The sequence below is a fragment of the Homarus americanus genome, unplaced genomic scaffold (assembly GCF_018991925.1).
Source record: "Homarus americanus isolate GMGI-L3 unplaced genomic scaffold, GMGI_Hamer_2.0 scaffold57980, whole genome shotgun sequence".
NCBI classification, from domain to species: domain Eukaryota; kingdom Metazoa; phylum Arthropoda; class Malacostraca; order Decapoda; family Nephropidae; genus Homarus; species Homarus americanus.
Window position 1 is genome coordinate 16,275,795 of NW_024716703.1, and position 18,684 is coordinate 16,294,478.

Sequence of the window (18,684 nt, forward strand, 5' to 3'; positions counted from 1 at the left end):
GGAGCCGACACTCACCGCATATGTGGAAAAAAAAAATCCTGTTATGAAAGTTCACTCTGGCGCAGGCAGCAATCACAGATATGATAAAACGCCGCAGGAAAACCGCCAAGTAGGGCTGGGTAATGTGTGTGTGTGTGTGTGTATATATATATATATATGAAGTATATATAAGTATAGCAGCAGTATATATATAAGGGTTAAGGCGCTGCTGCTATGCTTATGTTGTTGTTGCTGTTATGTTGCTGGTTGTTGTTGGTTGTTGGCTATTGTTAAGGTTATTATTGCTGCTGGCGTACCCGATCTCGCAAAATGCCACTGACAATCACATGTTATAACGGCAAGCTTCCTCAATGTAGTTCACTACCATCAGCCTCATTACGAACAGGCTTTGTGTGAAATATAACAGAGTCTAGAACTGCTTTTAGTGTCCTTGTGGCCTAGCCGGTAAGCGTTCCCTAGTCACACCCAGTAGGTCGAGGGTTCGATTCCTTGCTGGTGAGGTCGTTGATTATATGTTCAAAGTCCGCGTGTTATATGGACTAAAAATGAAGTATATATATATATATATATGTATATATATATATATATATATATATATATATATATATATATATATATATATATATATATATATATATATATATATATATATATATATATATATATATATATATATGCTGATAACCACAAGGAAAGAAGAAAACATGAAGTTCCCAAGCGTTTTCGTGTAATTCACCCCTGAAGATGTGAATATATATATATACACTAGCAGAATTGCGCTCATCCGATAGGCAACGGTAGGACGCCACCCTCCAGGAGGCTCCACATTGTCTCACTGTTCAGTCCCCCAAACTTCTTCTTCCATCAATGGTTCATTAACGGTGTATGTAAGTTGCACCATGTTTTTTAATACAACGGTATAGCAAATTATATTTTTTTAGCATTAAACTGTTATTATTTTATTGTCTAATGATCACTACATATAACACCACCCATCATCACTACATATAACATCATCCATCATCACTACATATGACACCATCCATCATCACTACCTATAACACCATCCATCATCATCACTACATATAACACCATCCATCATCACTACAGATCGGTAAAATAGTTTCCGAGATTCTCGTGCGGACACACATACACACAAACAAACACACACAGACATACTTCTTTGTTATATATATATATATACATACAGTGGTCCCTCGATTAACGAACAGTCCAATTAACGAAATTTCGGTTGACGAATTAGCTCCCATAAGGATTTTCAGTTCGATTAACGAACAAAACTTTGATTAACGAAAGCCTTACGAGAAACACGTTTTGTTGTGCTCATCAGCTGATCAGCTGATCGGCCAGTCTGCCAATACAGTAATGAATTCTATGTTTACATTCGTTTCCAGTGCAGTAAATATCAAGAAAGTTGGTCTCTTGATTATTTTGAATATTTCTGCATTTTTTATATTAAAATTGTTGGTCATTCTGAAATTTAGTTAACATAGATAGTACAGGGAACAGTTTTTGCGCGCCCATCAGCTGATTGAATCACCCAACAATGCTTCTCAGTTTAACTTTGTTTACAGTGGAGTGAACATTGAGTTTATTGGTCTCTTGAATATTTTTGGATTTTTACATTCAAATTATTGGACATTCTGAAATTTAGTTAACATATTGATAATAAACAGTGCAGAAAAAATTATGAAACACGAAGAAGGCATTAGAACCAATGCACTCTGTAAAAAATATGGCATGTCATCATCGACTGCCTCTACAATCAGCTGTTTGATATGAAAACAAAGCTGCCGGGAATACTACCTACTGTACACACCTTAAAGTAAGTTAAAATATAGTATTCTATTATTTTATATTTATTATTGTACAGTATACTGTACAGTACAGTACTGTACTGTATTTAGTTTATATTTAATGTTTTGTTAATTCTATTACTGGTATACAGTACTTTATATGTACAGAACAGTATACTTTTTCTGTGAGCTGGAAAACAATTACCCAATATATCATTGGAATAATAGATTCAGTTCACGAAATTTTCGGTTAACGAACGACTCTGTGGAACCAATTATGTTCGTTAACTAAGTGACTTGAAAGCAGAGGACATTAGTCACTAAAGTTCAACTGTCTTCCTAGATAGCCATTCTTGGCCAGACTGTATAAAAAATTGCCCCAAACACAATATCTGAGAGACATAATAAAAATTAAAGTCACTCGATTTCCTCACCGTGCTTAGATGAATAAATACCGTAAGTAAAATCCCCGTGGCACTTAATATTTCAGCTATTACAACACAAATTAGCGGAGCCTTCTTTGTAGGCGTTTACAGCTGATTCACCAGGCAAGAAGATGATGGTAGCAATGCGAGTGATGAAGGGTGCGGGAGGGGGTTTTGAGAATTGCAATTAAATGCCAGGTAGCGATGTGTCCTCCTAATATTACGTATTTAAGTAATTATTAGATATTTTAATTGCCTGTAAGTTGGCCTGGTGAGTTAATGCTAGACATTTACACACGTAGGTATAAAGCTAGACGTCACATTCTGGATTGAACACAAATAATAATAATAACAATAAAAGAAGGAAAAAAAAAAACTATACAGTATTTTAATTTTAGAATGTGTCCATCTACTGTTGAGTAAACCCTGGCCAACTTGGATCGTTTTATCTCGGACCCTCGCAATTATTGGATGCGGTTATCCTCGGACACTTCTTCATACATCTCAGACAATATCCGAAATGGATGGGTGAGCTCGGACAACCGCAAGTCTCCCGAAACCTTCTGTTAGCTTTCCTAAGATTCTTGAAGGTTCCCTAGTCCTGAAGTACATACTGTACAGTACATGGCATGGGTGGCCTCCCAGGTTGTGTAGTCTGAGATGGAGTGGGTGTGCTGTGGAGATGGCGTGGATATATAGTGTAGATCAGTGTTCTTCCAAGTACGGGTCCCAACAAGAAAATTCTATATTCCGACAGAGTGAGGAAATAAAAGCATTTAAGAAATCAAGAGTGCTATGGCAAGCCAGGCTTAGGAGTTGAGCAACCTATCTACTACATGTTCCCAACACTATTGCAATATATTGAGGAAAACTGCATCACTGAAGAAAGTTTGAAGACAAATGAAAGGTGATATACAGCTAAACCTCCTTGCTTTGTGTGCCGGCATTGATCAGTATTTTCTTGAAGAGAAGTTCAAATTTTTGAAAGAATAACACTGGATAAAAGACCCATTTGCTTTTGAGAGGCCAGAATCTATTGTAGGGATGAACCTAACACCTGATCAAGAAAAAAGAGCTTCTCACTCTCACATGTAATAATACATTAACAATCAAGCACAAGTCATCATTCTGGGTCAGTGTTACCAAAAATTATCCCCTCTTTTGTAAGGAAAGTGTCTTAGTGTTGCTTCCTTTTACAACAACTTACATGTGTGAAGCAGGTTTTTCCCACCCTGACAAAGCTAAAAAGAGAGAAACCGACTCAATACTGCAGCTGATATTTGTGTGGCTTTATCCTCCTGCAAGCTAGATTGGACCAAGCTCACAAGCAACAGGCAGGCCCACCAGTCACACTGAATAGGTAAATAAACTGCCTTACTCTGTCTTACTTGTTGCATTTTACTTCACAATTTTACATGGTTTGCAATTATTTTTTGTAAAAATCTACAAAAGCACTGATTTAAAATTACATCACATGCATGAGTTTTTAATCCATATACTGTATATGTATGATGTATGTAAGTAGGTAGGTAAATATATGTGCATATTAAGTATAGTTGGGAAAGGTAATTCCTCTTCATGTACCGTATATCACGGCCTATAAGACGAAATTTGAACATTAAAAAAATCTGCCCAAAGTTAGGGGGTCGTCTAAACCACCAAGTTTAAAATTCTTACCTCTTAAATATTGTGGTTTAATGTGTCAAGAGTGGTGATGAAAACATCGTAAGCCACTCACAAGGTCTTACCACTAATTATTTTATACTGAAACTTACGTTTGGCAAGCTGGATTCAAATTAAGATTACCGGTATATTAAAATAATAAAAATGTATTATAAACCTGTCTAACATACCGTAAAAGAGATTTATACCCCTATAATAAACACAGCTATCATCACACACCCCTCCCCACGCCCCCCCCCCATTTGCCAGTGAGGAGCCGTGGAGGTGGTCAGTAATGCATACCGGTATCGGTATATTTACTCATAATAATATTTATCTCCTATAAATAATTGATTTAAATTTTATTTTTTTCCAAAGAATATTCAGTAAATGAGTGCATTAATTCTTGAAACTATCGATGGTTAATTACAGACGCTCAAGTGACGTCACTAGTGTTTACACTACACCAGCTGGTAATATTTGATGCCATTACTTGAAGTGAATTGGCCTTATTTTAAGTAACTAACTATAAATAAATACAAAAATTAAAAAAAAAGATCAAAACTGAGAAATAATATACTGTATGTATGTTGTGTTGTCAAAGTAAGAGGAACAATTGTGTAAGTACGTAATATTTTTTCACTCAAATCCTAATGAAACACTACTGGAGAACATTCCTTTGTCGCAAAACAGTTTATAAATTAAAGAAAATAATTACAGTGTGTTTAATATATTGCAGTATATTATAAATAAATAAATAAAACAAATAATTCGGTAAATCTATTTAAAGTAAATGGAAAATAAGCAAACATGTTATTTACCAAGACCCTTCCGTCTGGCTCAGGGTGAGATATAGGGGAGATAAAGAAGGCTATTTATAGCCCATCAGAAGTGACCAGTACCCTAATGCACCATAAATAATTCATTGAACATTCATTTTGCAGCATTCAGTAAGAGACATACCCCAGACATACTGCCTATAACCCCTTCAGAGCATAGGTTTCACCGATTTTATGACCAAGAAATCGCTAATTTATGATATTCCTCGTCATAGGCCCACCCAAGTTTTTAGGGTAAAAGGAACAAATAAAAAACCTTTCAGAAAACTCTACGCCCTATAAACTTAAGCTACTATTTATTATTTACACTTTACATTGAAACGCAGGTAGTTTCAACAAAAATATTGTATATTTCATTCAAGTATTTATTCAAGTCAATTAGGAGGAATATTATTGTAATACAAATGCTTTTAACCAAAACCATTCGAAAAAGCGTATTACGGCAAATATCTTTGAACGCAAAGAGCGAGTCATTGTTTCTGGCCACGATTTTATCCCACTTTCCACTAATACGCATTTAATTTATAGGAAAAATATTACATTTCCGTGAATGTAGTATATATCGCTACGCATGAATAGAATATCATTGTAATATAACAGAATTTAACCTAAAACTATTAAAAAACGAATAACATCTCAAGAAATATCGGAAGTTTAGGTAAAAGTCTTTGTTTTTTGGCCATGTATTTTTATCCTATTTTACATTGAAATACGCCATGCTTCAGCAAAAACTACTATTTATTTCCCAGAAGAGGTCTATTCAGGCGCCTGGAGTAGGTAAAATATACGGTGATGGGGGCTTAGCAACTGAAACGATTCAAAAACACGGTACCGCAGCCCAGCTCAAGGAGAGGACTGGGTAAGTTTGGTGCTGCAGACGGCGACAAGGAAAAATGATTTTTGATGGATTTTAATGAAAAATATTCAGAAATATGGTATCGAATATTTATTCGTCAATTAGATATTATTGTAATGCAATACAATGGAAGTTTTTTAACCAAACCATTCGGAAAGTATTGATGGTAATATTCTTGAACGAAATAAAGCAAAAGTCATTGTTTTCACTACAATTTTATCCCACTTTCCACTGTAATGTCGATGTCATTTGCAAAAAATATTACATTTCCGTGAAGGTATTATATCAACCACAGCGAATAGAATACCAATATGGGCCAGTATTTAACCGGTAAACTATTAAAAATACGAAAGTAACATCTCTTGAACATCGGAAGGGTAGGTAAAGTCTTTTGTTTTCGTATGAAGTTTATCCTAATTTACATTGAAATATTAATTGAATGCTTCAGCAAACTACTATTTATTTCTGGAGAATATGGAAATGTAATATTTTTAGTGAAATGACGATTTATTTTAGTGCGGGAAAGTGGATAAATCGTGAGCAAAATATGACTCGCTTTTCGTCACAAGATGTTACCGTAGAATCGCTTGAATGGTTTTGAAGAAAACTGTTATATTACAATAATATTCTATCCTAATTCACTTGTGATGCTAACTGAAACCATTCAAAAACACGTAATTGCCAAGCTGATACGGCAGAGCCTCAGTCAGGAGGCTTTGTGCCCAGATCGGCCCTTCTAAGCAGCTTTAATTTTAGCATGCTGAAAATTGCCAGGTTTACCGTGTATCTCTATATTTCCAGAAATAAGGACAAGTTTTTATATACAATGTTACGGCATTTTAATTTACAAGCATTCATTTTAAAAATACAGAAGACACCAAACAACATTTTAGTACGGATATTTGCGTGACTCTCCACAAAAAGACCAAACAGCTGGTACTCTCTCCCCAGCCCTACCAAAAATAGCCCAAACATCTTTCTTGTTTATTCTTCCACTTCACTTAACTGGTATTTTACTTCATATTACCATCAGAGATAAACCAAGAAACAATTGAGGTTAGATATTGTTATAAATTTGATTACCGGGTCCTGGTAGGCAATCATAGAACTAATTTGACCTACCAACAGTGCTGCAAGTCAGACAGCATTTTTCTTTTTTACATTTTGCGTTCCACATTTGTTAATTTTTTTTTCTGTGGGTTTGCAATAGTATACTGTTTAATGCACAAAGTATTAAAACGATTTGGGAAAAGAAATACTCGGCAATCTCTTAAAATTTTAAAAAAGCGAAAATTTTGAAACTGGGTAACTGTGTGTAGATGACCTGACTCACATCATATTGATGTTTCCAAATTTAATTAACAAAAATTTATGCATTTTATAAATAAACTTTTTAAAATGAATACTTTTATGTTTTACATACTCTGTGCATACCATACCATGACTTGGTTAATGGGCTTACAAGATGGACGCTAAGAGATCTGCCTCAAGCACTGCAACGACACTACAGCGGTGCGCAGTGCTGCCCATTGTTTACTGGTAGTTACTGATAAATTTTTTCAACTGAATCTAAACCACATCTCAGAGCAGAGGTTTACCTCTCAACTTTTTCAATATTTCAAAAAATTTGTCTGCAACTGCATATACACGGTATATACGTATATATATATATATATATATATATATATATATATATATATATATATATATATATATATATATATATATATATATATATATATTCAGGTAACAAATGTATGTAGTAGTAAGTACACACTGGCAACTTTTCACTCAAATCCTAATGAAACAATTGCCAATTAGAATACGGTTGTTGTTGAAACCAATATGTTACAAATAGTCACACCAACGGAAGATTTAGGGAATACCCCACCACGCCAGTGACGCTACTAGTGCGTTTACACTACACCAGCGGGTATAATTTGGATGACATGCCCTGAAGGAATTGGCCTATTTTAAAACCAAGGATGGTTGGTAAAGGACCAATGAGTCAGTGGGTAAGTGTCACATTTGGGGGTACTGGTCTTATACAGCAAATAGAGCTCAAAAGTTACTTTTTAAATGGAAATTTAAGGCTAAGCCACCCTCACGCTTTTATAGGTCAGGAGATATACGAAGTCATTTCAATTACTGGCATTCAAGTAAAACTGCGCTATTAACAACAGTATGATTTGATGTAATAAAGAAATAGAATTAACATATACAGTCGGCCCTTCACATACGCGGGTTTAGCATTCACGGATTCGCAAATACGCGGATTGCCCCGCCAGAGGAATATTCTGTACATTGAAGTAATTGAAGTACATTCAAATCACGTGCCATTCAACTCGCGCGCGGCACCGAACACGGGACACCGCCCGCTCCCACAACCTCACACACACACGCATAGCTCTCCCTCACTCAGTCAGTCTCGCTGTAACCACGCTTGTGTTGACATCAGCATTGTAGTTGCAAAAATATTACATTTCCGTGAATGTATTATATCAAGCACAGTATGAATAGAATATCACTAATATAAGAGTATTTTAACCGAAAACTCCTAAAAAAACGAGTAACATCTCTTGAACATCGGAAGGATAGGTAAAGTCTCTTGTTTTCGTCATGTATTTTATCCTAATTTACATTGAAATACATCACGTTTCAGCAAAAGTACTATTTATTTCTGAGAATATGGAAATGTAATATTTTGCTGAAATGACGTACGTATTACAGTGGAAAGTGACGAAAGCAATGACTCGCTTTCTTTCGCTCAAAAGATGTTACCGTAATCGCTTTTCGAATGGTTTTCAGTTAAAAAACTGTTGTATTACAATAATATTCTATCCTAATTCACTTGTGATGCAACAGTTTTTCAACTGAAAACCATTCGAAAAGCGATTACGGTAACATCTTTTGAACGAAAGAAAACGAAAGTCATTGTTTTCGTCACGATTTTGTCCCACATTCCACTGTAATACTTACATCATTTCAGCAAAAATATTTCATTTCTGTGAATGTAGTATATCAAGCACAGTATGAATATAATATCATTGTAATATAACAGTATTTTAAACGAAAACTATTAAAAAAACGAGTAACATCTCTTGAACATTGGAAGGTTAGGTGAAGTCTTTTGTTTTCGTCATGTATTTTATCCTATTTTACATTGAAATACATCACGTTTCAGCAAAATTACTATTTATTTTCAAGAATATATTCATTCAGGCGCAGTGTAGGTAAAATATACATGTGATGTAACATTTTTTAATTGAAAACGATTCGAAAAACACGTACCCTTTAGGCCTGTTCAAGGAGAGGACTGGGAGAAGCTGTTTGGTGCTGCAGACGATGGCAAGGAAAATGATTTGGATGGATTTTAATGAAAATATTCAGAAATATGGTATCGTAGTATTTATTCAAGTCAATTAGGATAGAATATTATTGTAATACAACAGTAGTGACGATGTGGAGGAGGCGGAGGGATAGAGCGGGGAGGAGGCGGAGGGATAGAGCGGGGAGGAGGCGGAGGGATAGAGCGGGGAAGAGGTGACTGGCGGGAGCGGGGAGGAGGTGACTGGCGGAAGCAGGGACGAGTGGAGATGCCAGCCAGTACATTACGGGTGTATTAATTGTTTTTATAGCTATTTTTGCATTTTAATGTTAAATACTGTACATTACGTTTCAACAAAACTACCATTTATTTCTGAGAACATGGAAATGTAATATTTTTGCTGAAATGATGTACGTATTACAGTGGAAGGTGACGAAAGCAATGACTTTCGCTTTCTTTCGTTCAATAGATGTTACCGTAATCGCTTTTCGAATGGTTTTCAGTTGTGGGATTATAAGGCTAATGATAGGATAGAATATTATTGTAATACAGTATGAGTACAACAGTTTTTTAACTGAAAACCATTCGAAAAGCGATTATGGTAAAATATTTTGAACAACGAAAGAAAGCGAAAGTCTTTCGTCATGATTTTATCCCACTTCCCACTATAATATGTACGTCATTCCAGCAAAAATATTACATTTCCATATTTATTTCCGAGAATATATTCATTCAGTCACAGTTAAGGTAAAATATACTTGTGATGTAATATTTTAATGAAAATCCAGTATCGTAGTTTTCTCTTGTTTCAAATTTAATTAACAAAGATTGATGTTTCAAATGTAATGAACAAAAATTTATGTCCAGTATCTATAAATTAACTTTAATAAATGAATACTTTGTTTTACATCGTCCTGTGCTACCATACCATGGATTTGGCTACTTTGGGCTCGCAAGAGATCTGCCCTGGCAACTGTACCGACACTCACAGCTGGTGGTGTGTTGGTGCATTGTTTCCATTGTTTACTGGTAGTTACTGGTAAATATTTTTCAACCTAACGAAACTATTACCCGTTTAGAGGTCGACCCCCAATTTTTGCCAAATAATTTGGTCTTAAAAACTCGAACTACACACAGGTATATACGGTAAATAAGGACATGGGGGCCAGGGATTTTTTAGGGGGGGGGGCAGCAATAGTACACGGATTTTTAACATTCACGGGTATCTCTGTTACCTAACCCCCGCGAATGTTAAGGGCCGACTGTACAGTATTACATAATTTATCGATGCAATTGATGTAATGCAAATTATCTTCATTTTAAAATAGCATTGATAGCTTTATCAGATAAGTAACTTGAAGATGTATACCGTACAGTACATACATATTATAAATATGCATGTATGTATGCAGGCATGTCTTGGTAGAATTACCTATACAGTGAACCCTCACTTTAGGCGGTTAATTCAACCCATGGCGGCCCGCGTAAAGTGAGAAACGCGTAAAGTGAACAAGATAACATATGGGATTAACTGAAATAGAGACCGGGCCGACCCCCAAACTCCACTTTTTCAGACACAATACCTACGTTGTAGTAAAAATAACTTCTTAATTTTATGATGGTATGCACACACAATTAATAATTAAGAGAAATATCAATAATATTAGGTTTTTTAACACTTACATTAGTAGAAAAGATGGCTGGGCACACGGGGATGGGGGGTTGGTTCCGAGGCAGAGGGCAGATTATTGGCCCTCACCTGTATCACTTGTATCAATTGTATCATATCCACCACAGAGGCTTGCAGGGCCTCTTGTCAAACCCCTCAAAGTCCATATAAGTCCATATCCTCACTATCATTATCACTATCACTGACTTGGGCCGGCTGTGGTGGGTGGCGGGTGAAGAACTCGGTAATGTTTTGATGACTGGGCGACCTTGTGTGCACCCTGCTCGCGCCGCTCTCCGCGTAAAAGGGTACACACACCGCGGAAAGTGAGCATTCCGGTTTCGGCAGGGTACCGTGTAAACGTGGGACCACGTAAAGCGAGGGTTGGCTGTATATGTATTTCTATCCATAAGGGTGGGAAATAGGGGTGCTCTTCCGACTGACAGTAGAGTTGTGAAGGCACTGCACAAAATCGTACTGGGTCGCAATGAAAAAAGTTTGAAGAACAGTGGTGTAGATTATGTGGGTGTGAAGTGGAAATGATGTGAATGTGTAGTGGAGAAGATGTGGCTGTTTAGTGGAGATGAATTTTCAATACAGTAGAGTAATATCTCCATTAGCTGGAAGCCCTCAAATCAAGAACTCTCCGATAGCCGGAATTGAAATTTTCTTGGAAAATCGTTCCCAAAGCCAAAATTTTCTGGAAAATTCGAGCTTTTGGGAACGATTTTCTGAGGGGTACAGTTTTTGGAAAGTTCTGAAAAAAATTTCCCGATAACCGAAAAATTCCGGGGATGGGTTTTTTTTTCCGGGCTTGAGAGATGAGAATCAGGCGCATTTTCCAGAAATTCTGTGAAAAATTTTCTGGTACCCAAAAAATTCTGAGAATAAGGAATATTTTTCAGGGTTTGAGAGATGATGTAATGGGCAATTTCTGGAACTTCCAAGAACATTTTCCGTTTCCCGGAAAATACAGGGATGAGGGATTTTTTTTCTGGCTTTGAGAGTCATCTCTTTACCCGGAAATCTCTCATTCCCGGAAGTGCTCTTCACCAGTTGTTCCAGCTAATGGAGATATACCTGTATATTTCATTAAATAAATTTTCTTAAGTTTAATAAATCAATATCAAACAAAGATAGCCGATATACGAATGAAAAATGCAGTTTCCCCTGCCATCAATAAATGTCAACAAAAACTATGCATCACCTGCCGATTACGTAAGTACAGTACTGTACTGCGGCAGTCATGTGTTGTGACTCAGTTACTCTAAAAATATTATGGATGACGACAAAGCACTGTGTAAACATACAGTATTGTACCCCCGGGTAAGTTGCGGATTTTTATTTCGCGGTTCTCTATTATTCGCGGAGGACACTCTGGATGTACAGTACCAAAGAATGTCTGCGGGTAGTTTCAATGTTGCAGGTATTTTCGCGGCCGGTACGGGGACCACACGAGTTTTGTGGCATCCCGCAAGGTCTCTCTCTTGTCCCGGGAGGCTGGCCCATGCTCACCCAGCTCAGTCTGGGATAAACATTTGTCTGTGTCGCACGTGTGCTTAACTGCTCTTGTAACAACTGTGCTGCTCGTGCTCCCATACGCCCTCAACCACCTACATTCGGCTGCGGGAAGGTGCCCAAACAAGTGAAGAGAAAAAAAGGTCATGTATGCCTGGCTACGCCTGGCAACAGGAGCGGGTGAAAGGAGCGAGTGCTGGTTGGCGCATCGTCTGCAGTTTTAACTTTCCTCCCTTCCTGCCACATTTTACTGGATTTACTGTTATTAATAGTGTTTACTGATATAATAGTAATTAACAGTGATTAATCGTGTCATTGTAGCTAGGTTAGCTCATCATAGTAACCACCAGGCTACTGGGCCAAGCTTTTAGGTGTTATGGTTTTTTCAACTCGTATTTTTGGGTAGATATTTGTAACCTTCTTAATTAATTTTTACTCATTTACATACACACACCATCCTACATACATAGTGTGAAAAAAGTATAAAGTATGACACCACTATTACCAACATCCTTCATGTTGGGTTGGCCAGATGGCTACGAAAGAAATTCTGTAAGTTTGATCTCCACATCAACCCAGCTGGTGCTGATGCCGTATGGCAACTCGCCCAACTCAACTTTAATAACAAAGCACGAAGTTGACTCGAGGGTAGTATAATGAGACAAAACTCACAAGAAGAAGATTACATATAGATAGAATATTGATAGTAAGAGAAATGTAAAGAGAGGAAGGCTTTGGTAGCGTGGCCGTGTTAGTTATTTACTCTGTCAATACACTTAACTTATCTTATATGTCAATACACATCTATTACGTTCTTAAGGACGACTTCTCAAACACCGCTTCGTTACAACTGTTTATTAATTACGACAATGACATGGACACATTAATAACACCTTCTATCGAAGTTACTCGGACATTATATTTACGTTACTAGGACATCATATTACGTTACTAGACACCGATTCTCGGACACGAACATGAAATGAATACACTTCCCGGTAAGTAACTCATCCCATGGAAAGCTCTGACAAAACTCCGTATTAACCTGGGGAGGTCTAGCAGGTGGTCCTGGGTTGTGGGAACTGCTTAGCTGGGCACCGGAAGTTGGGGAGAAGTCTTGCGTGATTCTCTCCCGTGGCGGAATGGGCTGTGTGAACCTCCTCTCCGATCCTGTGTGTCTCTCTCTCCGACTCTGTCTCTCTGACTCCTCGCTGCTCCCTGAGGGGCTACAGCGGGACTCGGGACATAGTTGCTGGCCTTCTTGGTGCAAGACACTCTCGTGAGGGAGGACTAGGGCGTCTATATATTGGAGAAGACCAGCCATCAGGTTGAGCTGATCAGGGGCGGGCGGGAAGGTCTCCTTACATTTGCCCTCTGTAATGTAGGGTCAGGTCTGGACTTTTCTGAGACTATAAGTTGTTGTATATTCTGGAGAAATCTTCAGATGAATGCTTGCCTGTTGTCGTTGGTGGGGGCCGTGTGACATGAGAGGCTCTGGTTGATTTGTGGCCCCTTGACTTGGGCTCTCGGGGTTACATTTACCTGGCTAATGTGAGGTTAGAGTCTGAGCCTTGTCTGGGGCATTACTGTAGTTCCTTGTGTAAATGGGGAGGAACGCATGTGTTTCATTGGCTCACTGTGTGTCTTACATATTTGTTGGGGCCGTGTGACATGTGGAGGGGAGCCTGGTTGATTTGTAACCCTTGGGCAGCAGGTTACCCTTACACTTGACCCCCCTTATGTCGGGTCAGGTCTGGACTGTAAGCTGTGGTCTGACAACCCATCACTACAGTAGACTCACATTCTTTCAACATTACATTTTGTTGGCGTGTTTCTTATTACAGTATTTGTGAGAGGATTTCCCCATTATCATTTATTTGTATGCATTTTAATAAAAATAATAATAATAATAATACTGTAATAATATGTAATAAATAATAATATAATAATTAATGGTTTATTATAAGAGCATGGAAGCAAGAAGGCTGAAAATATACAGTTACATAATTGGGGAATGGGTCAATTGATTGACAAATAACATAAATTGATACAAATATGATATATAATAACTAAGTGGGGAAAAGGTTATACTACACGGCATTTGAACATAGTGACAGTGCAAAAGGTAAATTGGCCGGGAGTGAAGACATACACTGGTTGATTACGAGTTGTTGATAATTTTTATAATGACACACACACACACACACACACACACACACACACACACACACACACACACACACACACACACACACACACACACACACACACACACACACACACACACACACACACACACACACACACACACACACACACACACACACACACACACACACACACACACACACACACACACACACACACACACACACACACACACACACACACACACACACACACACACACACACACACACACACACACACACACACACACACACACACACACACACACACACACACACACACACACACACACACACACACACACACACACACACACACACACACACACACACACACACACACACACACACACACACACACACACACACACACACACACACACACACACACACACACACACACACACACACACACACACAACACACACACACACACACACACACACACACACACACACACACACACACACACACACACACACACACACACACACACACACACACACACACACACACACACACACACACACACACACACACACACACACACACACACACACACACACACACACACACACACACACACACACACACACACACACACACACACACACACACACACACACACACACACACACACACACACACACACACACACACACACACACACACACACACACACACACACACACACACACACACACACACACACACACACACACACACACACACACACACACACACACACACACACACACACACACACACACACACACACACACACACACACACACACACACACACACACACACACACACACACACACACACACACACACACACACACACACACACACACACACACACACACACACACACACACACACACACACACACACACACACACACACACACACACACACACACACACACACACACACACACACACACACACACACACACACACACACACACACACACACACACACACACACACACACACACACACACACAACACACACACACACACACACACACACACACACACACACACACACACACACACACACACACACACACACACACACACACACACACACACACACACACACACACACACACACACACACACACACACACACACACACACACACACACACACACACACACACACACACACACACACATTTGGTGAGAAGTTTACACCATCCCCACACCGGCTCCACTTACCACCTGAGATCCCTGTCCGAGAATTGCTGTTCATTAACCAAACAAGATCCAGCCCATACGCACGAACTTATCGCTATAAGAACAGCCCAGTCCCAACCATTGTAAAATTATCAACTTGTAATAAATCAGTGTATTCACTTGTGCAAACACTGCCCTACACTGTCACTATGTTGAAATGAACTGTAGTTTGAGCTTTCCCCATCTAGTTATTATATGTCTCATTTGTGTCACTTATGTTACTTGTATATTTGTAATTCGTAAACCCATTCCCCAAATATGTAACTGTATATTTTCAGCCTTCTGGCTGCCAAGCTCTTCAATAAAACTGTTATATATATATATATATATATATATATATATATATATATATATATATATATATATATATATATATATATATATATATATATATATATATATATATATATATATATATATATATATATATATATATATATATATATATATATATATATATCTCTCTCTCTAAAAGAAATAATTGTCCTAAGGGTAAACACAAGTAAAAATGTACTCACCTGATCTGCAGATGTTATTCATGGCCATTTTGAGAACCTAATCTCCAGAAATTTGAAGGACCTACTGTACTATTTATGAATTATTTTACCTTATTTACTTAAGGCCACCCACTCGAGGTAGCCACACCGAGGGAAGGATAGGCCTGTGTAGGATCCCTCCATTGTTCTTGATAATTTTAATGAGGGCTTGGAATAAATCTCCTGTTTCACACAAAGATTGGATCATCCATCACTGTGCTATAAAACAGCATTGCTACTGTATTAGCCCCTGTCTAACAGACATTAATACCTGTACTTATATAAATGTGGACAAAATACATTATGTTTATAGAATTATTTACTGTACACCCATGGAAATCCATGGAAATTAAACTATGAGCAAGTATCTAGCATTTTCCTTAATACTGAAAAGAACAAAGTATGGTAATTAATCTTCTTGTCTAACAGATGACCTCTGACCTATAGCCACCTGCCCTAGCTATGTAAACAGTCAGGAACAAGCCTCTGACTTGATTTTTTACCCCTCAGTTCAACTCGCTCTCGCCGACGGTTCATGTGCGGCTCCTAAAGCTTGGATACACATCATCTTCATCTCTTAATTAATGCCCACAGCTCATAGCATTAATTACAATACAGTGATATCATAACTATTTGTGCACTAGGTATCTTCTTAATAAATGGAGAAAAGACCATTCAGGTTTGATAACTTAACCCATAAACATTTATTTATGATAATTCCAAGGAAACTGGCAGACTCACATTAATGGACATTCAACAGTGATTGTCACAGATAAACGGAAGATATCATCTAAATGCTTGTACTTACTCGAGCTGATGACGTAAAGGCACCCCACAAGGGGACCCCTGTCGTCCTGCAAACCAAAGAGCACATCCAATACTGTCATCCAAGACTGATGTTTGTGGAGCAACCAAGTGACTAATATTTGACTGTCTTCCCTGTGCTAGTTCATCACTTTTTACATTAATCTAAAAATGGGAAAGTAACATTTCTGTTAATATAAAATATCCATCACATTAGTGACACTGAAAAAGTTTTGTTGTTTTCCATTACCGTATATGTACAGAATACAGTACAATATAGTAAAAATATTTTAGATGTATCATAAAACTTTGAAATTTTGTAACCACCTGAAATTGGGTGACTTATGTACAGTCAACCAATGTTCCTAGGACCCCTAACATGTGTGAGTAGAATTAAATTCCAGAAATTACAAAAAACAACAACAAATCTTTCTGGATATAACTGAAGAACCTAAGAGGATTTCATTGCAAGTGTTAGTTCCTAATTTGGTGTGCATGCTATAACGCGTGTTTTGATGTCGAATTTGCTCTAACGCGATTTATGACTCGGAACAATATTTGTATAACGCGACGGTCGTTTGCTATTATAACGCCATTTTGCTTACTATTTCTCCAATTTTGTGGTATTAATTGTGAATAAGTGGTAAAGAAGAATATCTCCAAAAAGCATCTCTGATGATACAATTCCCGGTGATTATGTAAAAGAAAGATATAGATCTTGAAGAGGGTTGATGTTAATAACCTCAAAATCACTCCTTCTCCCCCATCAAGTTACATTCATATTTTTCAAGGTAAAGTGTTAAATTTACTGTATGATTTCATTATTAGATATGAATGTACATTTATTAGACTGTGCTTATCCTTGTGTTAGCTAAATTTTTTCGATTTCGGTAAACTGCACCTAACCCTATTTTCCATAAGCCCTGTTATTTTATTACGCATTTTCATAACACTATATTTTACAAGAACATATTTAAGAGAAGAGATCCATTTAGTATATATATATATATATATATATATATATATATATATATATATATATATATATATATATATATATATATATATATATATATATATATATATATATATATATATATATATATATACAGTGGGTATGCTATAAATCTAACTGATCCTACTACTAATATTCCTATAATCTAATCTGGTTTTACCTATAAAATTGAGAATGCTATAACTAACGCAACTCCTAAATCTAATCATGATGAATATTTATTTCATGATATTAAATATTGTATGCATTCACAAATAAGAGCCGAAGGCATATCTTGTCTCATTGTGTAGCCAGTACCACTGTTATTGTTGAAATTTCGTCTTTTGATGTGAAAATGCGATTTGTATAACTATTTTGTTATTAAGTATACAATTGTACAATGAGTCGTCCAAAGCGAGTGAGAAAGCTAATAACCCTGAAACTAAGAAAGAAATTGTAAAGAAACGTGAGAATGGAAGAAGTTGATTAAACTTAGTGGATGAATATAGATGGCTAAATCGACTATATGTACGATTTTGAAGAATAAAGAGGAGTTAAAAACTGTGCAAGGGCTAAGGGAATCTTTAGACTTAGCAAAGCAAAGTGTAATGTGATTGAAGAGATGGAAATTTACTCTTAGTGTGGATAAAGGAGAAAGAAATGGCAGGTGGTAACATTAGTGAAGCTTATAATTTGTGAGAAGGCTAAACAATTGTTTGAGACCTTAAAGCTAAGACTCCCAGTGGAAGTGATAGTGATGCCAGTGTTTAGGGTGCCTGCATGCTGAATAACACTCAAGAT

At 37.3% G+C, this 18,684-nt stretch overlaps 1 protein-coding gene across 1 annotated transcript in view; it reads right to left on the bottom strand.

The window, feature by feature from the left end:
- LOC121858391 (asparagine synthetase domain-containing protein 1-like) overlaps positions 1-18,684 on the bottom strand; it is a 119,082-nt gene that overhangs the window by 30,005 nt on the left and 70,393 nt on the right. Inside the window, exon 6 of the mRNA XM_042354835.1 lies at positions 16,917-17,054. Within this exon, the coding sequence (XP_042210769.1) occupies positions 16,917-17,054 (138 nt within the window). The remainder of the gene's footprint in view (positions 1-16,916; positions 17,055-18,684) is intronic.